Below are 24,389 nucleotides of genomic sequence, written 5' to 3'. Positions count from 1 at the left end.
GCAGATTGCTCTGAATTATTCCACTAGAATGACTGAGAATGACTAGAGGCACATCAGGTGCAGTAGCCTAATATTTATATCATAGTTAAAATATGAGTAAGTGCTTTGAGATCGAACAAATTTTTCTAACAATAAAAATTTTAAAAAATGGCCAGAAAATATATGTATTATAAAATTGTACTATCATGAGCTTAATCAGGAATCATTAACAATAAGCAGTACTACTAGTACTTATCATCATAATATTTAAAACATGACATCTAGGATGTGCAGTGTGCACTATTGCACTAGCCTAACCTTTAAAAGTGAAGTTATGTACTTCATTGAAATCACTCTGCTATACTAACTTTATTAAAATATTTTGTTTATGTTATTGTTTTTATTACGTTATATCAAGCATGAGCCACTGGAGTAGCACCTTAGTATAGGTTCACTGCTGTAGAGTGAATTTATGAACTGAACATTGCAACATGGCAAAAGCAGCAGGTAGTATTGAACTTCCTCCTGGTTTTGATGACCACTTCTTGGCTTTGGAAGGGATTAATTTGATGCTTAATAATGGCTTCAAAGAATCAGAAGTTCTTTTTGGAAAGTTTAAGTAAGTTGGTCAAGCTAAGTTGGATATCTTAGCTGAGTATTGTATGATGCCATTTTATATTTTTATTCTTTGTTTGTGTTCATTATTCTTGTTTTAAAATGTTGTCATTGCTGTATGTACTCAAGTATAGGTCAACCTCATGTATAGGCATTAGGCAACCTATACTTTTTTGCTGAAAATTGGTGCCATTTTTATTCTACCGTGTATAAGTCAGGTCTGCTACTATTTGGTGAGTCCGATTCGGTGAGAGCCTTTTTCGGTGAAAGCCCTATTCGGTGATTTTTTGAGATTTTATTTGAAAATTATCGGGTACCGTAGCCTAATTATCATTGCCGCTTTTACATCATTTTAATGTCGCTAAACGTTGAAATAAGACCGTAACCCTAATCCTTAACCCATAACCCTAGCCCTTACCCCTATCCCTTAACCCCTAACCCTATAACGGCAATGATAATTAGGCTACCGTACCCAATAATTTAAAAAACAAATCACCGAATAGGGCTCTCACCGAAAAAGGCTCTCACCGAATAGGGAACTCACCGAATCGGATTCACCGAAACGGGCCATTCCGGTATAAGTCTACTAGTTTATTTCCAGCGCTGCCAATTTGACACTCAGTGGTTCATCTTAATATTGGCCATTGAACTTACATTAGGAAATTTCAAAGAAGAACAACTAAACTGTAACAACTAACATGGAGTTACCAAACATGGTTTGTTTTGGTTTCGGTATTCTATGAAATGACATGCCAGAACAGCCGACGAATGACAAGCAAAAGACAGGAACATCATAGTTCCTGTTTTAACAAACATAACAAAAGTAAACTAGCTAAAAAAAAACAGACATGATTTTATTCAATGCCATATTATCACATATTTTGAAGAATGAAGTTTGACCAAGGGTTTGTTTTTTATAGTGCATGTTTCATAATTGCGTTTAAATCTCTTACCGATGTGGTATATCTTGCATAAATAACAGAGGTGGGCAGTAGCGCGCTACTTTTGTAGCGGCGCTACTTTTTTGGTAAAAGTAGCGGAAGCGGCGCTACTTTTTAGTTGGAGTAGCAGCTGCAGTAGCGGCGCTATTTTTTTCCAAAGTAGCGGGAGAGGCGCTACTTTTTTTCGGTTGCACTCTCGCTACCCGCTACTTTTTAATTTAAGTTGAAAAAAATGCTTGTTTTTTGCAATACTGGCGTGGTCAAGCAGCTATATAATCGGTTTGGTTGCAAAGTTTCGGTCTTTTCTAGCTGACGTCAACTTCTTCGGCAAATATCTTCGTGTGATGAAGCCTATTTGCCAGGCTTTAGACATTCTCCAGGCAGGGCCTCTGAGAGAAATTTTCACTAGGGGTACGAAGAGTCATTTCGGGCCCCCCTCTCACTCCGGGCCCCTTTGTCTTGGGCAAAACGTGTGATGTTTGCTTAGACGTATTGCACACCATACAACATTTTACTGCAGAATTGGACATCTGTGTGCAATAATAGTATCAAGCTGCAGTAAACATTCTTTAATTTTAATAGGCTACATGTACAATAATACTGAATATGAAAGAGGATAAATATGTAATTTCCCTCATGATATAGGCCTACCCTGCTACCAGAAACAATAAGACTGAGCATCATAAAATACAAGTTTATAACAACAGAGAATGACATTGGCCTACCCTAGATTAAATTCTATTCCCATGCATCTGAATAATGACGTAGGCCTAAGGTGTCGCTCCGATAGCTCACTTGGTGGTTAGCGCGTAACTTCGTGAACGAAGAAGCTTCAAGATCAAGCGATGCTGGTTCGAGTTTCGGAGTGTGCGCTTGAGTAACGCATTCTAAGGACTGCTCTCCATTCAGTGGCACCTACTAGATGTAATAATTCCCCGGCAACAAGACTTCAACAATTGGAAATTCCACTCTGCCAATCTCGGTAACTGGCCCTGCTTCAAGAGCCTCTACATCTACAAGTATGCAAAACAACCAGGAATAACCTATCAAGACTTTGTCAGTCCGAGGATAAAGATTCAAAACCAAGTTTGCCCCTTTTTTCAAATAATTAAAAAAAAACCACAAAAAGCCCAAAAACATCCAGGCATTAAAAAAAACTATCGGTTTCTCAACCCTGCTTTTGCTACACTATAGGCCTACCCTCCCCCCACCCCGGACAGGAGAATAACTAACTTTTATGATTTAATTTAGGGTGCTATTAACATAACATGTTTGCACATAAAGCATTAAGTCACCGCTTTGGACAACTAATTTCTTTCCGGGCCCCCAAGGACTAACGAATAACAACTTTTATGCTTGAATTTAATTGTTTAGGATGGTTTTAACCAAACATTTTTGCGCATAAATTATAAAATCACAATTTTGGGGCCCCCAACAATCACAGGCCTAGGCCCTCAAGGGTACACCGTACCCCCCTCTCGTAGGCCTTGTCTCCAGGGCGAGTCCAAGGCGTATTACGGAGTCTTGCTTCCAACCATCACAATTTGCGGGAAGAAGTTGACCGAGATCAGTGATCTTGTGACCTGTGAGGAGTTGAAAGTAAAAGTCCTTGAAGGGGTGAAGAAACGATTCAACAAGTGCTTTAACGACATGAAATAAGTACAACACCCCCATTCCTTCCAGTGCTGCGGTGCAGACACTTTTCTCTGTTGGAAACGATGTGCTTAAGCGACAGCGGGCAGGACTCAGTGACTCTCATTTTGAACTGTTCGTATTTTTGAAAGATGCGTAACAACAAATTTCCCTTAGAATGTGTTTTCTATAACGACGTTGAAATGACAGCGTAAACGAATGATAACATTCATTTTCAAGGTTGTTTTTGTGTCACTAGGGACTTGAGTGTTTCCTAGTGTCATTTTAGACAAACGTAGCGGAAGAAGTAGCGGTAGCGCGCGCTACTTTGGCCCGAGTAGCGGTAGCCCGCGCTACTTTTGTAAATTGGTAGCGGTAGCGCGCGTTACTTTGGCCCAAGTAGCGGGTAGCGGGCTACTTTAAAAGTAGCGGGTGCCCACCTCTGATAAATAACTTATGTTTCCATAAAAACTAGCGATTCGCATGGATGCCTTTCTTAAAAAGAAAACTCGTAAGACTGTTTAATTCAACATTTTATCTAATTTGACAGCTTTCCAGTTCCCTTTCAGTTGTTGAGTTAAGCAGATTCTACAGTGTCATATATCATAAAATTATAAATTTTGACACAAAATCAGTTGTAAAATTTGATTGGATTAGCTTGAATAACAGGGCTATGATTTCTTATGTTCATGTGAAGCTATGAAACTTGGACTGGATAGTAAAGTTGATTTATAATACACTAATTTGTATTTAGCATTTTTATTACAAATTGTGATAAATTATCACTTTCAACTTGTTTTAGCTTGTTATTTTCTCTGAAAAGTATATATTGTAGTGTGGAAAGGTGGTGATGAGCTAAGCTTACCAGCTTTTGTTGCATTGTATTTGTAAGCAGAGCTATGATGTCATTATGAAAAAGTATTTTCAGATGCAAATTTACCAAGTACGGTATTCATCGCCTTTGCTTGGCTTTAGCTTCATTGCTGTAATTTTTATAAATAATTTTCGGTTTATTTTGGTATTATTATTGCTCGACGATTACAGATTTCTTTTGATTGAGTTTCGCTTTTAGCAGCATGATCGTTGCTTACTTCACAGTGTAGATTCTAACGATCTGTATTAGCCTGATGCTGCGGGTTCATGGTGGCAATATCGAATTACACGAGCTTTCGGAACACAGTTCCCTAGTCATTTGCTATGACGAGTGTAATTCGATATTGCCACCACGAACCCGCAGCATCAGGCTAATACAGATCGTTAGAATCTACACTGTGAAGTAAGCACAGATTTCTTTGTTTTACTTGTTTGTAATATACAAGTTGCATGCCGTATCAAAACTTTTAATGTACGGCATGCTATGATTAGCCCATAACATTTTTAAGATTGCTTAATATGACTTGTTGGTGCATTGTGCATGCCAGTTTGGGCTCATGCATGGTAGCAAGCATTTTAGACACTACTCTGAGGGTCCCAGTAATGTGTAAGACATTGGTTGTTTGTTACCGAAGTTATGGATGACTAGATATTGGGTGTTCAGCAAAGGTGACCAACCTCCAGAAAGTCCAGAGGTGGGCATTCGCTACTTTAAAAGTAGCACGCTGCCGCTACTCGGGCTAAAGTAGTGCACGCTACCGCTACTTTTGTATTAAGCTGACACAAAAAGCACTTTATTGTAACGTTGAAATGATATTGAAAACCAATGACATCATTCGTTTACACTGCCATTTCAACGTCGTTATTGAGAACACTTTCTGGGTGAAATTTATTGTTACGCATCTTTCAAAAACATGACCATTTAAAATGGGGAGTTGCTAAGTCCTTCCGCTTGGGCTTCAGCACGTCTTTGAATGGAGATTAGCCATGCAACGGAGCATGTTCAATTGTTCATTCCTCCTAAAAGGTTTTTAAACTTTTCTTCAACAGCAAATAATAAATAAAAAGGTTCCACTTGCTTTTCAGACAAATACTATGCTTGTCATCACTGGTTGTAAGCAAATACAATGAAATCGACCATTATTAGAAATATTTTTATGAATTGAAAAAAGTTTTACTAGTGAAAGTTTTTATTATTGCTTTGCTTGTGAATATTTTACCATATTTTAAACACATAATGAATGTGCTAATTTGTTGTTACTGAAAAGTTAACAGAAAATTGATTTTGTTTCTAGGAACAGCAGTCCGCTAATGAGTGCTGGGGCTAGTTTTGTTTCTTTCATGGTGAGTTTGAATTATTTTTACATTGATTTTTACGGTACCCGGTCATTTGGTCGACAGGACGTTTGGTCGACAGACATTTGGTCGACAGGACGTTTGGTCGACAGGACGTTAGGTCGACAGAACGATTTATTTTAGGGTTAGGGTTAGTTAACTAACCATAACCCTAATCTAACCCTGACTCTAACCCTAACCCTAACCCTAAAATAAATCGTTCTGTCGACCTAACGTCCTGTCGACCAAACGTCCTGTCGACCAAACGTCCTGTCGACCAAACGTCCTGTCGACCAAATGTCTGTCGACCAAACGACCGTGCACCATTTTTACAGACATCCTGTCTTGTATGAACACTGATGCGTGAATACCTGATTGACTATAACTCTTCCAGAGTGGTGAATAACGCCTGATCAGCAAACATCAACTCTGATCATCAAAGAGAAATTAGAACAAAATTTATATATTTTTTATTTCGAACAAATGATACACTGTTGGTTTGTACTTTTTTTTTCTTTTAGCAGATTAAGGTCTAAATAGTTGTAAAAATAATATATTTTGCAGCAAGGATTGATGACTTTTGAAGAAGAAAAATTGGAATCAGCAGTTCAAGCTTTAAAGTCAACACAGAAGCTGTGTAATTCGACAGAAGAGGATCTTATTGATAGCTTTAAAAACAAATTCCGAAAAAAGGTACTGCATCCTTTAGTTTTAATAAAATAATAATAGTATTTATGTAGCACAATATCTGTAGTGAAAACCATACTATTAGGCGCTGAACACGACAATAGCAAACAAATTTTAGGTTAAAATTATTGATCTTCAATCATATAAAACATTTCAAATGCTGCAATCAGATTATTAAAATGCATATTAAACAGGCTTCCATACGAAAGACGGTTACGGTAGAAGAGGTCCTTCAACGGAAAATAATTGTTGCAGATTGCTATTTATATATTGCACTCATACATTTCATTAAACAAGAATTGACAGGTATGTGTATTGTGTAATGTCATCATAATGTTATCAGGCAGGCAACATCCTTTACAGTATTGGTGCATGTTCTTTTAAAGTGGGCTATATCTTGTTATGTTTTTCTTGTATTTATTTCTGTTGTTCCGATTATTTGACTCATGGTCTCTGTTTCGAAATGTTTACAACTAGGTTCTACACTCTACAGTACCGGTATTCATGGCTTACAAGTAAACGTTCTGTAAATATTTGGAAATGGGTGATTTTGAATAAATAGTTAAATTGTCGTAGTTATTCTAGTACAGTTAAACTAAATGTGATCGGTAACCTTTTTTGTTCACAGGATATATAAAAGGTGGTTGGAATCTAAGAAAGGCATGGAAAATATATGAAAAATGTTATCAACAAATCGTAGCTCTTTTGAAGTTGCACAAAATCGAATACACGGTGAGATGTACTTCAAGTGTCCTACGACCTGTACATTTGAGGCCACATGCCCAAAAGTTTCCTTTTTTATATCACTTCAATGTCGCAAGACGATGAAGCTATCTAGCAATAAAAACTTTGTTGGCTGGGTAGCAACAGGATTTTGAGACTCAGTTGCACTCTTTATTAGTTCAGTCACGTGATCGACACATTCGATCTTGAAAGCATGGACAGTTTTTTGAATTTTAAAGGCTCAGTTAATCCAGTAGGTGCACTTGCTGTCTTGTTTGACTTAGCTATCGCCAGAGGTGAGCACCCGCTACCGCTACTGGGACCAAAATAGCGCGCTGCCCACTACCAATTTACAAAAGTAGCGCGCTACCACTACTCGGACCAGAGCAGCGCGCGCTACCGCTACTTCTTCCACTACTTTTGTGTAAAATGACACAAGGAAACACTCTTCAAGTCCCTAGAGACGCAAAAATGACCTTGAAAACGAATGTTATCATTTGTTTACACTATTATTTTAACGTCGTTATAGAGAACACATTCTAAGGAAATTTATTGTATATAATACAGACTAAAATGAGTGGGCACCTTAACAGCTTTGGGCCCGTTAACTGCCCAACAGCTTTGGGCGGTTAGCAAGGCCGAGATATGGACTGTCCTAGTTTGAAATAAACCACATTATAAAAATAAAAATTCTTGTTGTGTTAACAATTAACATACTCAAGCGCCACTATCAACTTGTTTTCAAAACCCTGGGTTTAAACGATGTTTGCTACTTTTACTTGATCGTGGGCCGTTGTAAGTTTAGTGTGGATGAGCAGTAAGAGAACTTTTGCACAAATTTTTATTCAAACCAACAAATTTGTTTCTATTGCAGCCTCCGTCAGCCGATATCGGCTTCAAAGAAAGTCCTGAAACAAATGGACACACTCCACAAGATGACGCGTCTATGACGTCATCCGCATCCAGCTTGGCATCAAACGACGACGATGAGGATGTTTTGTAAGCGCGTATTGACCCGCTATTGATTTTACTTATTTAGATTTGCCTAGGCATTGGTCTCCTTTTTCATTGTTAAGTGGCTGATCAGAATTTTACCTACTAACATGACTATCTTTTTCCAAGAGAATTTGTTGTTTTTGCGAAAAAGTATAGGATGCTTTCAGGGAAAATTGTAAATTTAGTCGACGGAAGTTTAGATAAACGTAATTTGGTTAAAAGTGTTTCAACCCAAAGGTAAAATAAATGTCTTGGCAGACACTAAACAACATTTTATGTAATTTCCAAGACGAAATAATGAATAAGAGCTGTGTGACTTTGTACGATGACGAGCGTTATTACGATTTGACAGGATTTAAACAACCACGATGTAAAATCGAATCCTTTTCTGTTACTTTTCCGCAAATTGTCAAATCATTGGTGTAGTAGTTTGCCACTGGTGTACGATGTTTTAATAAATGTCTTAACTAGTAACTATGGAAGTTAAATCCGTTAAACTGTTTGCTTACGTATTACTTCATACACGTGCTTCATTCTTTGCAATGTTTGACTTCCATAGGTTGTATCTCATGAAAGAACATATCGCTACCACCTTTCCTATCGTAGCGAAACAACGTTGTTTAGATTTTGATTAATATCACTGCATGCGCCTATCCCCATTGTGAGTCTGCTGCTTCAGCCGCTTGTTTATCCAACATTGCCATCGATTCTGAGTGACTTAGTAGCATGGCTGTTGGGTCTGGCGAAAAATATTCGACTCCAACTCCTCGGTTTATAACTGGCTGACTTGACTCCGACTCCGGACACGCCAAAATCCCTCCGATTCCACAGCCCTGCGTAGTAGCTTGAATCAAACCGTTCGATAGAAATTTCGAAATTGTTACTTTATCTTTCAGATCAAGCGATTCAGTCAATCGCGTCAATGACGCTGGAGATCGAATATTCTCGAACTCGTTAAATTTATCCAATTCCAATTCCGTTGAACACTCGAGCATTCTGCGACTGTACGGCGCAGTCTGCTTCGGCTACGGTGCGTTCAATTTGTGCGTGTCTCTTGTGCCACCCCATCTTCTCCGTATCGTCAACATGATGGGATTCTGCGGCGACAGAGTCACTGGAATTGAATGTTTGGAAGTCGCTTGTGAAAGCGAAGATATGAAGGCACCTCTTGCAATGTGAGTATTCCTGTTTAAAAAAAAATGGTTAAGAAATTATGAATTTCCTAAACAAAAGTAACCACAAGTTTGAATTGACCAATTTACATGGGATAAAGTTTAGATATAATTATGACAAGTTTGCCAATATTGCACATATATCTTACGTTAATTGCTATTTTGTGGCACTGCTTAGTTCTTAGGCCTACCTATAAATAAAGTGCTGCTGAAACATTTGGAACAGTTATTTAAAAAACAGCATGAAAAAAAGCTTGAATTGAGAGAAATTCCATCGCGTATTCAACTTTTTTTCCTCTTCAGGTTATCTTTGCTCATGTACCACACTGTCGTTCGTCCCTTCTTTGCCGTTGATGGTGACCGCATGGATGCAGGCCTCCCAGAAGCGGAGAAACTGCTCGTGGCAAACCAGAAGAAGTATCCCGAGTCGTCGTTGGTCTTCTTTTTCAAAGGAAGAGTTCTTCGTTGCAAGGTTGTTTTTTTTCTTCCAATTTAATTCATTAAGAAAAGCTTATTTAACGTTACGTTAACCCAGCCAGCAAGTCAGTCTTTTTTACATTGATTCGACGTCTGCAGACGTTGAATTAATGTAAAAAAGGGACTGATTTGTCCACAGCCTATAAATATCTGTTTCCGCAACCTCAAATACTTTTGATAAAACTCTATTTTTGGTTTGAAATTCACACGTTAGCCCTACATTTGATAGTTGGCATAACGTTGAATAAATGTGGTGTCGTCCAAAGTAATCGCAAATCCACGTGAAACTGCACCGAATTGTATTTGTACAACAAAGTTATCGTTGCATTTAAATGTCAACTTTTGACAATGCATTGAAACGTTTAACTGTTCCCTCCATTCAACATAGTGTGATATCAAAGCTGCACTTGAAGCTCTTCAAACTTCGTACAACAAAGCTGCTGAACAACGAGAACTTCAACTATTATGTTCCTATGAAATAGGTAGGCCCGATAACTCTGATGTGTTGATAGAAAGTGTGATGATTTAACGTAAAGTGATGCAATTGGACATACAGTAGTTTGACTGCTTCTGTTCAGTATGTACCAGTGATGTGCGTCAGTTCTCACTCAACAAAGTAAATAAACCGTACCACTTCTAATAGCACGGATATATTATCTTACTTATTTTTGTGTACAGTTTATATGTATTGATTTTCCTACTTAGGTTGGTGCTGCATCATGGAGCTCCAGTGGGAGAGAGCACTTGAAAATATTTCCCGGTACGTTAGCTGTCTTTTGTCATGCTGCAATCGCTATGCCTTCAATATACATTTCTCGGTTTCAATAATTCTGGTTGATATTGTTTCAGGTTAAAGGAAGAATCAAAGTGGTCTGTTTGTTACTACACATACCTCGCCGCGTGTAAGTATAAAACAAGCTTTCCCGGCTTAACCCTCTTTTTCAAGTATTTTATGATCTTAAACGTCGATTTATTATCCTACCATTGCGTTCGTGGTTAGAAGCAGCACCAACTTGCTCGTATGGTGTTGCATGGAATATTTGAACAACATATGCGCTCGATGAGGCTCAATTCATCCGGTTAATTACTCGCTTTATAGAATCATATAATTGCTTGGTAGTAAAGAAGAATATGGGTTTCATCAATCATTTTCAATTTTCTGAATCCTTATTTATGTACCACAAATTACTCTACTTTGATTCTACGTCTCCGGACGTAATTGTGATGTGTATTTCAACGCAGTACTAAAAGGAGCCATGAATGATATGGAAGGGTCTTGCGCAACGATGCGTGAAGTTCCAAAACTATTCAAGCGCAAGGACAATCAGCTCGAAGCCTACGTTTTTAGAAAAGTAAGAGTTTCACAATGTATCGACTCCCGATCTGAAAATCAGTGCTTTGTTTACTATTTCAACGTCTACAGACTTTGAAATGATCTAAATTCTAAAAAGAACTGATTTACTGACTGGATCTTTTTTTTTCAAACTACACTGCAGAATCACATTTGTTGTTTGTGAACCTACTTGAATCTGAAAAGACTTGACTGTGTAATGTGTACATTAGCTACAGTCGGGAACAATCTCAGCAGACAGATGTTTCTTGTTTGGACTTTTTCAGCGTCACGCTAAATTCCAACCCAGGGTATTCCTAGACAGCAAAATCCGTCATTTTTTACACTAATTCAACGCAACGTTTTTCAATTGATTTTTTTCTGCGCGGTAAAATGTTCTTCATCGTGTGCTGCATGCAACATATACTGCTTTGAATAGCGACTGCGACAACTATAATCCTTTCACCACCCTCTTCATTCAATGTACCTGCTTTAATAAACAGGATATTACACTTTCTACTCGCCTGCCGCGCGAAGGTTCAACGTATCAAATATGTTTCTAAAATTCTCAAACAATTTGTCACATGCCTGAGCCTTTACGAAAACCATCGTGCATGTAACGCAACTGTTATTCTTTTGTTCTCTACCAATTTTCTAAAGACGATTTTTTGAATACAAAGCTATTTATTGCTGACTATTATGTGAACGGAGTTGGGCGTTTGTAGACCGTGTTAACCCTAATCTGCATTCAGTTTGCTTGTATACAAAGGGTGGTGACACAAACAATGATAAAAAAGACGTTATTGTGAATAGCCATTTCCGTTATCCTTTGCATTTGTCGTGGTATATAAATCTCAGACGGACTTGCTGAATTCTTGTTTGTAATTTTAAAACGTGTTTCAGGCAAAACTATTTCAAAAGACTCCACTGACGCACGAGCACATCATGATCCTTATTTTAGAAGTTTTATATCTTTGGACCGCCTTCCCCAACTGTACCCAAGATAGTCTACAGCGACTGCTCGAAGGTAACGTCGTCTGCACTGCCGTTGAAAGGGGGTCGTTCAGGGGGTACTTTTGAACGCGGGCTCGGGATAAAATTAGAGGCCCGTAACCTATCCAAGAAGCCCAAACCTTGAAGAAACATCCACATTGTCTTTGGATATGGTAAACTTTTCTTAGAGGTGTCTTGATGTAGGACCCGAGGATCTCATTGGTACCGGGCCTAAATTATCCTGTTAACGGCCCTGGTCGTCTGCATTAGTTGTACAAGTCATCTCGCAATTGTTAGTATGTTACGTACTCATGGGCAGAACGTTAATTTTATTTGTAGTTTAATTCCATGACAGGCATTTCTATTTCAACTTTCTCAGAGAATTTTAAACGTTTGCTTCAAATTGAACGGCTAATAAGTAACCAGATGGTAGAAGTTATTTATCGTTTAGGTATTTTTAGCAAATCTATGGATGCAAATGCTTTAACTACATCAAAACACGTAATTTCAGTGTGTCTAAACGTTTCGAACCCTTCCTTGAACGGCCTAAAGCAACTGATACTTGGAGCTTTGTACAAAAGTTTAAAAAACGAAGCGAAATCCACTGAGTGCTACAGACAAGCCGCTCAGGTATGGATCAATTTATTGATCTGGTTTTGTTGTAAACAATCTCGTTATTCCTTTGTAACGATACTAATTATAACGCTCACTCGTGTTTCGTGTATCTATGCTGGGTTCATTGAGGTCTTAAAGTTCTTTGTGTGATAGCATTGAAACGGTTATTATTGTTTCGACATTACTTGGACATTTTTTCAAACATATATCTCTTGTAACGTCTTTGCCCACAACTATTAGTCTAACGTTGTTTGTTAGTGTACGATTTTACGTCCTTTGTTCCCCGAGGGTTGGACGTCAGTAAATTTCGATTCGGCTTTATGGCGGCTTTCAACGTACTTCTGTTTTGAACATTGACAAGGTTCCCCTTTCGAAAGTCGCTCCGCACGTTATCGCACCACTCTTCCTCGAGTTGAGTTATTGATGTGCAAAATCTTTACTTGGAAACTCTTATATAACCATGTGCTGCAGATATCCGAAAAGAACACCAGCGATGGTCATATAGCGCCATTTGCTTGCTACGAGTTGTCGCTGACTATGCTCGCTTCTCCAGACACGAGAAAGAAAGGATTTGAATTACTTCGTCGTTGCAAAGTAACATTCTTCATATTTCTTGAATTTTACTGTCAATTTTCGCAAAATTTAATGCTGTTTAATTCACTGGGTTTGAATTGCCTCAATTTTGTTAACAGTGTGAGTATGTTGTATATTTCAATTTCGTCTTTTTTTGATAAATCTATCAGTCATTGTTGAAGCAATTGCGAACGTTGCATCTACTAAAATTTACATCTAATCCAATTTTCTAACATACCTTAGTAGCTTCACATCAATCTGGTGGTCCAACATGTGATGACTTGAAATTTTTTTATTTTTTCAAGGATAACTTTTCTGGTTACGATTTTGAAAATCGACTCCAGATGAGGATACATGCCACCGAACAGAGGTTGAAGAAAGAGAAACATCAACCTTAGTGACTCCTCTTCATCATCTCAGATCCATCTTAACATGTCAATTCCTGTGATTGCCTTGTTACTGAAACTGGTAGTATGTTGCTCTGTCCTTCGACATGGCTTATATACTCGTGAAAGCAAGGTTTTTATACGATCGCTGCAAAATTATGTCTCGGTGTTGTTTTTTTTTTTCTTTTCATACCACACTTGACTGGAGAAAGCAAGATATGTTACAATAGAAAGGAAAAAAATACATTTAAGATTATTTTCTTTCGAAAGTTTTAAAGTTGTTTACAGATTCTTACCAGTCGATATTTCCCTTCAACTTGGGTGTCGGCTTAACATAACTTTTCGGGTTTATGAAATTGTTACGATGGTTTAACTTAGCATCAAAGAATCTGGGGATTTGTGTGCTGCGGAAATCAGTGAAACTCAAGATGTTGCAAGAAAGTCACACGTTTCATGAGCTCACTAAACGTGTGGAGGATTTAAACTTGATCGATTTTGTTTTGCGGCGTTTTGTGTCGTTGCGAGCGTTTCTTTTCATAGTTATATGTTGAAGTTATATCGATGAAAGCACTTTCTAGTTTTGTTTGCCATCTAGGTTTTCTGTGACGTATTTTAGCTTGTAAGTGGGGATAAAAATATCAAATTGCGTCAACCTAAAATGCAGCCTGCAATCCTGCATTTAAGATTTCTTTTTAAGGTAGAGCCTATTTTATTGTTTGGTAATTTGTCAACACTGAAATAGTTTCTTTTTATTAGATATCAAATCAAAATCGTCAGACCTTTTCCTATAAGCATATCTGATACTCTGAAAATTATTAATTCCCTCTTGTGAACAGTGGCGGCTCGTCCATAGAAACTGCAAAACTGCAGCACCCCCTGCACATTTCAGTATTTTATTTTTTTTATTAATTTCACGTTTTTTCTCGTGTTCTCTATAGATCCTACCGACTAGAAGTTTCATAATTTCTGGGTTTTAAAAAATATGATGATTTTTTAAGTTTTGTATTTGGCAGCTCTGAACTGCAAGCCCTGCAGTTGCGATCTTATAAAAGAAGAACAAAGAGAAATTGTGACGTCATATTTTGGCTCAGGTTGCTTCAAATCCCACAATTTCGAACTGCAAATTTTGCAGTTGCTGGTCACGTGGTCAGGCTAGCTACTGTTGCAAATACTGTTGTTTTCAAACACGATATTAGGTGGCTGCGACTGATGCTGTTACATGGTTAGACTAATGTGGTTTGCTTTCTCCACAAAAAGATAAAGCTTAGACTAGGTTTTCATTAGTGTTGTTAAATTAAATTTAAGAAAAGCTCTACCAATAAATTTTTGTGGTTACCAAACCTGGTTGATTTTTTATAAATTAAATGTAACCTAGGTTCATTGTTAACTTACGATAATAAGTTAAGGCCAAAGGTCACATGCTAAAACAGCCTATTTAAACTTGATGAACATCAGGAAATTAATTGCTCAAATAGCCTCAAAATTCATGAAATACCACTAAAATGAGGTAAAATTTATGGGGGTCATGTCCCTAGACCCCTTGGCATCGCGCCTTTGGCGCTCGCTCTTTCACGTATAGGCTACCTCCGGTTGCAGCACCCCCTGCTATAAATACCACGAGCCGCCACTGCTTGTGAATATTTGGTTACATGGTGTTTAACGCTAGTTGGGGCTATAGATAGGGTAGTAACAGGCCTCCGAATTTCCACTCATAATTTCTGCGTCGTCTCGATCAGGGGAAAAGCTATCCTACTTTAGCAATCCATTCGCTTGCATAAATACAAAACTTGGTTTGCACAACGTGCTGTATCTCGTCACTGAAAAGATCACAATTTTTCACATGACTTCATGAAGTGTTTCATTTTGCCTGCACGCTGATAAAATCAATTTTAGTTTCCTGAAGATGTTTGGAGGATCTAATGAACGAATAGAGCTTCGGTAGAGAGTTTGTCTTGTTGAACCATAGGCATACGAAGCCGAGTAACGTGATCAAGTTTAACATCTTCAAGTTTATTACATTTACATAAACATAAAACTACGCAACAAATTAAGTATCGAACGTTTTCGACATCACAAGATGTCCTCTTCAGGAATAATATACATACAAATTAACTACATCTGAAAAAAATACAATGGTTAACTAAATCTATAAACAGGAAAAGACAAAAACTGCACAGTACTTCTGACTAGCTCAAACTCAATGATATAGGCTCCACGAGAATCAAAGGTAACTGCATCAAAAGGTGTTAAACAGATCACATGATATGGTAGAAAGGCAAGGTGCGAAAAAACTAATTTTAAAATACAGAGAGCAAGAAAGACGAGCCGCAAGCATACAATTGTCTGTTCAAAAGTGAATTGTGACGTTTTATGTACAAGGCTTCCAAGATCTGAGTTTGATACTCAGACCTGCCTCTAGACATGATCTCAAACTGCTTGATAGAAACGTTATTTTGGCATTCTGTACATGAAAAAATGTGATCTTTAATTGCGCTTTTCTGTATAGAAGTACTGTGCAGTTTTTGTCTTTTTCTGTTTATAGATTTAGTTAACCATTGTATTTTTTTCAGATGTAGTTAATTTGTATGTATATTATTCCTGAAGAGGACATCTTGTGATGTCGAAAACGTTCGATACTTAATTTGTTGCGTAGTTTTATGTTTATGTAAAGAACTTGAAGATGTTAAACTTGATCACGTTACTCGGCTTCGTATGCCTATGGTTCAACTAATGAACGAAACATCATAAAAGCGGCTGATTAATTTTTCTACAGCTTGTAAAAATGCTGGTATTTGCAGAAACAATGATTTGCACTTTGCAGATAGATAGAGTTCGTATTATAGAGTTCTATTTGAATAAGGACCTTCAGATGATCCTCCTTTAGAGTTCGTATTATGTGTAGAAAAGTTAGTAGTAGCAACTGTTCTTGAGAAGCACTTTCGGTGGAAAAATGTGTAGTTTTGCGCAAACGTATTTTCTTAAGTTATTTTGTTCAAATCGTTAAAAATTCTGTGTGGTGAAGGTTGCCATTGTTTTGAAAATCGTACAAAATGCTTGTCTGAGGCTATCCCGGCCCACAAAGCTGTTATATTTACATTGCTCAACGTCTAACAATGGAAAACTTGCTGTTGTTCGGGATGCGTCATTGGCAAGATTGCTATCGCTTTTGCACCAAAATTTTAATTTCACTTTGAATATTTTCTTGTATATTTTTTGAAATCAAGACTTTTTAAAAGTAAAACGTCTAACAATTATTGCATAATAAGGGGAAATGAGACTATGCCCCGACGTCTTAGTTGGTTTAAGCACCTGACTTTGTGCACAAAGAACCCGCAAGATCAAACAACGCTGGTTCGACTCTCGGCGTGTGCGCTTGATCAACACATTTCAAGGACCTCTTCATTCAGTCACACTTAGTACGTACTACCAGTGGCGTAGCTAGGGAATGTGCCGCCCGGGGCGGATTCAGATTTTGCCGCCCCTTCAAGGAAAAGCATGTGAAAATGAAGTTTTTTTAATTGACTTAAAGTGGAATTATTGTATGTTTTGAACCAGTACCGTAGCCAGTAATTTTGAAAGGGGGGGTTTTAAGGGCCGGCGGGCGAAGCCCGACGGCGTTCTTGCCAAAGATGACATCTAGCGGCGGGGGGTCTGGGGGGCCTCCCCCAGAAAATTTTGAAAAATTACGTTGGATTTGGTGCATTCTGAGAGCATTTTCAACAAAAATGTGGGTATAAATCCCCTGGTAAAAATATTCCTGTAAAATGGTGCTATCCGGTGGCATAGCAAAACTGCGTACTACTAGTACGTGGTATGGAATAATTATTCGCAGATAACAGACTTTAACAACAATTGGAATTTTGTCAAACTTGGTGACGCAACCTTCGTCAACGGTTCATCAACAGGTATGCGAAACTGCCATGAATATGTTCACAAAGAAGCTTTTTCAGTCTGAGGATAGATCTTCACGATCAATCAATATTTTTTTACATTAAATTTTTTGAATGGTTTTTGGTCCTTATTGTCAACAAAGTTGGTGGTCGTTTAAACATCATACAGTGCTGTCGGGAGCGAACCTAAAATGACCAGAAAACTCGCATTTGGCATCATATGGAACGTGAATTGAATAGGAAAACGACGTCATGTGATGTTTAAACATCCTGTATTTTGTTGTGACGTAACTACTTTGAAAAAGCCTTTTTATCACCTTGAATCGTTGGTCAATGATAAAATTTATCGTTGCCTTCCCTTGGCTCATTTACCCGCTAGGGATCTTTATCATCATAACATTGCAAAATAGACGCATTTATGGGAATTGGTGGCGCGGTGTTTCTGTGTTATTGCAAATTGTCATCTCTTTCCGGATCGATCTGAAAATTTGTCACTGTCAATACTTGTTTCTTTCAGAGTGATTCTTTTATGTCGATATACGTTGCTTCAGCGTACTCAAGAAACATTCCTGTGCAACTCAGTGCAGATATTTGTAGTGCTGGTAATGCTTTAGTACAGTGACGTATTTTTATGAATCCTCGTAAAGCATATATGTACACTGTACAGTAGGCTACATACGTTTCTCAGCTTGTAGATCATCCATGCGGTTGTAATAATGTTACAGTGCTGTTTTTTTTCATCAACTTTTCATCTCGTTTCTTGAAGACACGCGATTTTCAGGTGTAAAAGCTTTTCCGTTGTTTCAAAGTAGCCTAGCCTACTTGACAGACCTATTTCGTATTTTTTCCATCTAGTGTGCCAAATCCATACGCCTATGTGGTGTTATTGATTGGACCAAGTGACATGTCCAGCAGAAACCAAAGGCAGGGTTTGGGTGACAACCAATCTCTGTTTTGAGACAATTTATTTTTTATCATATTAACGTAGTAGGCTTGGTGGTTTTCAATGTCACATACAGTATCGTATATTATTTTTGTAGGCTCTATCAGAAGATGAAAATTTAGTTGATTGTAATTCTTATTAGATCAAGAGAATAGGCCTATATTGTACACCATGTTAGTTTGATACAGGTTAGTGTTTGTTTGACATTCGTTTGGGCTGTGGAACCGGTTTAGTTAAACCCAGAGTCAAGTTTTTAATGTTCGCTCGTTATAACATGTTGCATTCCAACTACAAACGGTAACTCGCCTATTCCATCAAGCTTCTAATCTACAGGTATAAGAAATTGTTGCATTATGCTTCCAAAGTATTCTTTCAATCCAAAAATAGTTATTTTACAGTCGATGTTTGCAAATACTAGTTGTTCCTGTGAGACTGTATGATAATCTACACTCGCAAATATATTTATGGTTTGAATGGTCATTTGAGTACTTTCATGCGGAGTTTTTACAAGCTTAGGCCTATCTAGAAGCTTATGTCGTTGATATGCCAACCGAATGTCCTTTTCTACTTTAGACTCCGGTTCAGAAAAAATAAGTACAACGTTTAATCAAACCAAAACGGCCGTAAGTCAACAGAGTTTTTATTAACTACTCACTACTTCATAGTGGGCTGCAGAGGTGGGCATTGGCAAAAGTAGCGTCTACTGCAGTCGCTAGCCTACTCAAAGAAAAGTGTAGCCGCGTTACATAAGTATCTCGCAGAGGTGCACTGGAGCCGGAGTCTCGTGTTTCGGAAGCGGAGCTACACAAAAACTCAATAACTACACAAAAACCCAACAGAGTAAGCCATTCTGAAATTGCTTCCACAAATTACAATAGTTCAAAGAAACGTAAATCGCGTAAATTTTGCGCGATTTACAATTTGCAAAATTTATTGGTGTCTTTCTGTGTGTCTAAAACAAGTCTTTGGGGGTGTTAATAGCCAGATGTCTTGGAAAACGATATAAATTTCTACAAACTTTATTATATTTTCAACAAAGGGCTCAACTTTGGAATCCAAACTTGGAAAATTTGGGGAGCATGGCCCTTTTCGCCCCCCTGGCTACGCCTATGCAGCGGATCACCTTCTTGTTTGCCCTCGGCTTGCCACCCGGTGCAGTAGGTGGGACCTGTCAGTGTATAACTCCGTTGCGGAAGAATGTGTCAATCTGTGGTGTACGGTATCAACGAACTTTAGAAGACTCGATAGAAGAAGAAGAACTGCATCATATCTAACTGACCATCTTGTATCAGATAATGTCTTCAAAACAGGCAAACCATCTAGGAATTTTCGATGGACTTGCCAACGATGAGTAGACGAGAGCCATGAATAAAGGCTTTGCAACAATTCAAAAAGCTCAGCGGCAGAACGGCATGTTTCTACAGGACATTTAGGCTACCGATTAAATTAAGTGAATGTGCTGTGCAAGGGACATATTGAGCTACACTACATTTCTCGCGCAGAAGAGCTTGAAGACCGTTATACTTGCCACTCATATTGGCAGCATTATCATAACTTTGACCCGCAATCCGTACCATTTTCGGATATAAAAGTATCAAATAAATATGTTTTTTGTTAAAAAAACGAAGAAAAATTGAATAACTGGGATTGGGCAGGGGTGCTGCAGCACATATGGGTGAGCCGCCCTTGCTTGTTTGAGATACGAATTAAAGCAGTAATCTCCAGCTGTGCAACTACAAAAATTAGTAGATTTTTTCTTTGAAGTGGGGGCCCCCACAAGTGGGGGCCCTGGGCTTCAGCCCAGTCCGCCCCCCCTCCTTAATCCGGCACTGATGAGAAGCATGACCAACAAAAGGCTACTTGACCACACGAAAACAGAAGATCTTTTAACTATGACAAAATTACATCCAATTGCAGCAATAATAAAATCAAAAGTTTTAAAACTGTTCGGCCACACTAAAAGATCACAATTCGGAATCAGCAAAGTTTGCACAGAAGGAAAAGTAGAAGGAAAAAGAAAACGTGGCAGACAACCAAAACGATGGCAAGACAACATCCAATCATGGACCGAACTCAACTTGGCGACACTGGGCGAGCTGGCTAAAATCGCCACTCTTAGAAGCAAATAACTCATGTTGATGCGGCAGCAATGACCGAGTGGTTAGCGCGTTGGGCTCGCAGTCGAGAGCCTGCATGTTCGACTCCAGCCACCCGCACTTGCTGTTGTTTCTCTGGGCAAGAAACTTTACGATAATTGCCTCTACCCAGTGATCGATTTCGAGTAATGGGTAGTACCAAATTTAAGTCATAAGTAGAGTAGACAACCGGAAACAGACATTGCCGTCGGCTGCAGCGTGGGTCAGGTGTGCGTCGGAAGGCGTACACCGATGCATAGCGCTCAAGTCCGCTTTCCCGCAATGCAGGGTAAATATATGAAAAAACAAACAAAAACAAACAAACAATCTGCTGCAGACGGAGATGATGATGATGATCCATAAACAAAAAATATACAGGATTTACTTTCTTTAATCGTGCTTGGACTGATACCTTTAACTTTCCCAGATAACTTATGTTGGATACAACATCTTATGCCTGGCCAACGCAGATTTTGAAGTTAAGGTTCAGTTGTCAAGCAAAAATAGTTCCCGCTTAGCTAAAACAGCACCAGTTTTCAAGTTGAAACTATCAATAGTTCAATACAAACGAAACCGTTCAGTGATGCAGAAATCATTTCAGCTTCAGATTTTACGTCTTGAAGCTGTTCAACATCGCCTACCTTAACACGAAAATGATTTGTTCTTGATGAGAAGCATCGAGAGTGACATTTACAATGATTGAGAAATACTTGGAACTACGCACTTCATTTGAAAATTTGTTGATTATTTAGTTGGTACATTTTTACTTTAGTACTAAAAATGGGCCCCCCTCAAAAGTGCAAAAACAAAAAACTACTCGTTTTTCCTTTACAATGTTTTGCTAGGGGGGAAACTTCCCCCCCTCTCGGAGCCACTGGTAAGGGGAGGGGGGTAAAAGCTGCTACCGCCGCTAGCCCGCCGCTAAGTGTCGCCTTTGGCAAACACGCCATCGGGCTTCGCCCGCTGGCCGCCAACACCTCCCTTTTCAAAATTCCTGACTACGCTACTGTTTTGCACTGTCAATATTTCGCCCCCGCATTGTTGAAGGTCTGGCGGCGCCACTGATTCTAGCCTACATAAATTGAAATTACAAAACGGATCTACATACACAGAAATCGAAACAAGAAACGAATAAGAATAAAATGGCAAGGCAGAGGAGAGGCAAAATCACAGGACGCAAGGCAAACCTACACACATAGGCCTAAATGATGCAAAATTACGTGAAGACATTATTAGCAGATAGAAGACGCCTGCTGTGAACAACTGCCTATTGAGGCGAGGGTTGCAGGATTTTATGAGCAAAGATTCGTGGATTTTAGTATTAAATTCGGTGAAGCATTTACGTACAATTCTAAAAGACTACAGGGATGGTTTATTTTTAAACAAGTTTGGCAATCAAGTATAGCCTTTGACCTTTAGCCTAATGGTAATTTTTCTGTTCAGAGCCAGCAAATCCAAATGTTCCTTCACTGTAAATTAGTTGAGAAAACATGATGCTATTTTCAAATGCGTTGCTTTAAAAGATCATAAGCTATTGCACTGAGGTAGGCTCCAACGATTAAAGCATTCTTCGTCCACCAAGTGGACCAATCAGTTCTACGTGCATGTTTTAAACGATAGGCTACCAGGGATAACACAGAAAAAATTATCCGTGGAAGATACTCTGACAGTCTCTCAATGTAGGCCTATTCAGAAAAAAAAATCGCTAACCTGGTGAGTGGTGACAAAAGAATAAACTCGGTCGCAGAGTCACAAGCGATTTGTCGCTAGGTTTGTCGCTAAACGCCGCAAAATGCCTTGCCATAATTGCTTCGAAATGAAATCTCCAATTACGGTTTCATTTTATCAGGCCTTTTAACTTATTTGCAAAACGGCCATTGAGTATTTTTTTACAAAATTGAAGATGAACTTTTAAATTGCTTTTTGGGATATATTTTTTGCTCCCAACCAACTCAAATTTTTCCAAATTGGAGACAAAATTCCTCCTCTAGCAACTCTGATCTGGGTCTTGTGCTATCTCTGCCTGGGTCTTGTGCTATCTCTGCCTGGGTAGGCACTTTAACGTAACACACTTTTCGAAAAAATAACGCAATCATGCGTAACGTATAGGCGAATCAGCTGATTTCAGTCATGTGGTGTGACTCAGCACATGATATTCTGAACGTCATTCTCGAAAGATTTGGGTACAAAGAAATTTAACTGATTGATTGATTGGTTTATTTTGTTGTGCAATATAACAGAATTTTTTTAAATAAAAAAAGCCAGAATGGTGAGAACTACCATAACACCTTATATCGCCTAGGCCCTGGGGCGTTCATATTGTTTTTGCGTAGGTTTGATTAGCATAATTTGGTTACGCGTTAGACAGATCGATGTGGAGGCAGGGTGTGAAGGCGATTCCGGCACTTGGAGGTGAATCCGGCCACCCTCGGTTACGGAGACATGACCGGATTAAAAGTGGATTTGATTTATTTGGGGTTTGAGCTGAGTTTTTTGTCAATTGTTCATGAGTCCCTGATTATTACCCTGTCGTTTAACTGTTACGTTACGAATTTCTGGGGCATCAATATTACTTTCAGGAAATTACTTTTTGGTATTATGAAACTCTACCATGCGGATTCATGGATATAATGACATTAATGAGGCGTGTATGGTCTTTGTCAAACAGCAATTCATCAACTTGTGACGTAGCTAGTAATATGGGTTTGTTGCAGTAGGTACAATTGTTTGTCTTTTCTTTACAGGAAGCAGCGAAAGACTGTAGCAGCTATCGAATTAGCTGCTTCCCATGTTCTTAATGTGACAAATGTCAAGCATCGGCAAATTAGGCTACATTCAAAGGAGATGGGCTGATGTGCAGTAAAAATGAAAAGAAGTTATTTGCTGCAGTAACACTCAAGTGAAGTCCTGTGGTTATATTCAGAGATCAAAAAATGTCGTAGTAACCTATGAAAAAAGCACCTACAAACAGTGCAGTTATTTGCTGCAGCAATATTAACAAGTTGTCAGTAATGTCAAGCATCGGCAAATTAGGCTACGTTGAAAACAACTTGTCAGTACAGTGAATAGCCTACCGAAAATTTTTTTATCAGTCATGTCACGCATGATAGCGCTACTTTTTTTTTATCAGTCATGACACACATGATAGCGCTACCTTTTTTTATCAGTCATGTCACGCATGATAGCGCTACCAACATCAGCGATGTCGTATGTCACGCATAGTTGCGGTTGCCTTTTCGAGAAGTGTAATACGTTAAAGTGCCTATCAGAAAAATTGGTAGCCACTTTAACAAGGAAAAATTCTGCCACTGCAATTGACTAGAATGCAGGCGCGGATTTATGGGGGGGGCCCAGGGAGCCCGGGCCCCCCCCCGAAATTTTGTGAAAAATTGTAGAAATTGTATGTTTCCGCATCAAATGTATTGATATGCTTCTAAACAGCTGATATTAGTCCCTCGGCATCACAATTGATGAAAATGGTTGTTTTAATGTCTATTTTATAGCATATCGTATATGTCGTAGTAGATCATTGTTCATATCTGTTTAGCTTTTTCTTTCTTTTTAATGGATTTTCAAATTTTCTGGCCCCCCCCGAAAAAACTCTTAGATTCGCGCCTGCTAGAATGCACCGCCAACCAATCATAAGCTACGTTTTCTATGACGTGAAAAAGAGCGAAAAGAAGATGATACAAAGCAAATCAAGTGATGGATTTTCTGTCAGCTGGTTGGCTTAGGGGTTAGGGCTAAAAAGTAGTTATTTCATTGACGCGGGTTCGATTCCCACCACTGCTATTGCTATTTTTTCTTCTGTAATTACCAAATAAAGATCAAAACAAGCATTAACTTTCTGGCTGAGTGCTAGAAAGGTCACAATTGGACGGTAGCCTCTTATAACATGTTCTGATTGGTTGACGTTCAGTATAATCGCCAGTGCTGTGTTAAGGGGAGGGCCAAGGGGACCCGGCCCCCGGGCCCACCATCTCAGGGGGCCCACATAATTGACTTTTGCGTTTCAGTAAAGTTTTTTTTTAGCTGCTAAAGTTCACTGCGTGTAGGCTACTTATCCATTAAAAAGATAATTTAGGTCCTATTAA

The 24,389-nt window shown here is 38.6% G+C and overlaps 1 protein-coding gene across 1 annotated transcript; it reads left to right on the top strand.

Moving 5' to 3' along the window:
- Positions 1-470: 470 nt before the first annotated feature.
- LOC145780258 (tetratricopeptide repeat protein 39C-like) lies at positions 471-13,339 on the top strand. Its single transcript, XM_082591962.1, has 16 exons — positions 471-598; positions 5,336-5,384; positions 5,940-6,068; positions 6,257-6,368; positions 6,691-6,794; positions 7,660-7,784; positions 8,678-8,956; positions 9,257-9,425; positions 9,819-9,912; positions 10,136-10,190; positions 10,280-10,332; positions 10,673-10,782; positions 11,664-11,787; positions 12,265-12,383; positions 12,840-12,962; positions 13,247-13,339. The coding sequence occupies exons 1-16, from the start codon at positions 471-473 to the stop codon at positions 13,337-13,339; spliced, it is 1,866 nt and encodes a 621-aa protein (XP_082448088.1).
- The last annotated feature ends 11,050 nt before the right edge of the window (positions 13,340-24,389 follow it).

Source organism: Aplidium turbinatum, chromosome 11 (genome assembly GCF_918807975.1).
Source record: "Aplidium turbinatum chromosome 11, kaAplTurb1.1, whole genome shotgun sequence".
In the NCBI taxonomy this organism is placed as follows: Eukaryota; Metazoa; Chordata; class Ascidiacea; order Aplousobranchia; family Polyclinidae; genus Aplidium; species Aplidium turbinatum.
The sequence above is the reverse complement of the archived record's forward strand: the minus strand, read 5'-3'. Positions and strand labels throughout refer to the sequence as shown.

Coding starts and splice junctions, on each gene's coding strand:
- LOC145780258 (XM_082591962.1), top strand. CDS start 471: ATGGCAAAAGCAGCAGGTAGTATTGAACTTCCTCCTGGTTTTGATGAC. Junction 599..5,335: donor GTTCTTTTTGGAAAGTTTAA/GTAAGTTGGTCA, acceptor TTTTGTTTCTAG/GAACAGCAGTCCGCTAATGA. Junction 12,384..12,839: donor GCTACAGACAAGCCGCTCAG/GTATGGATCAAT, acceptor CATGTGCTGCAG/ATATCCGAAAAGAACACCAG.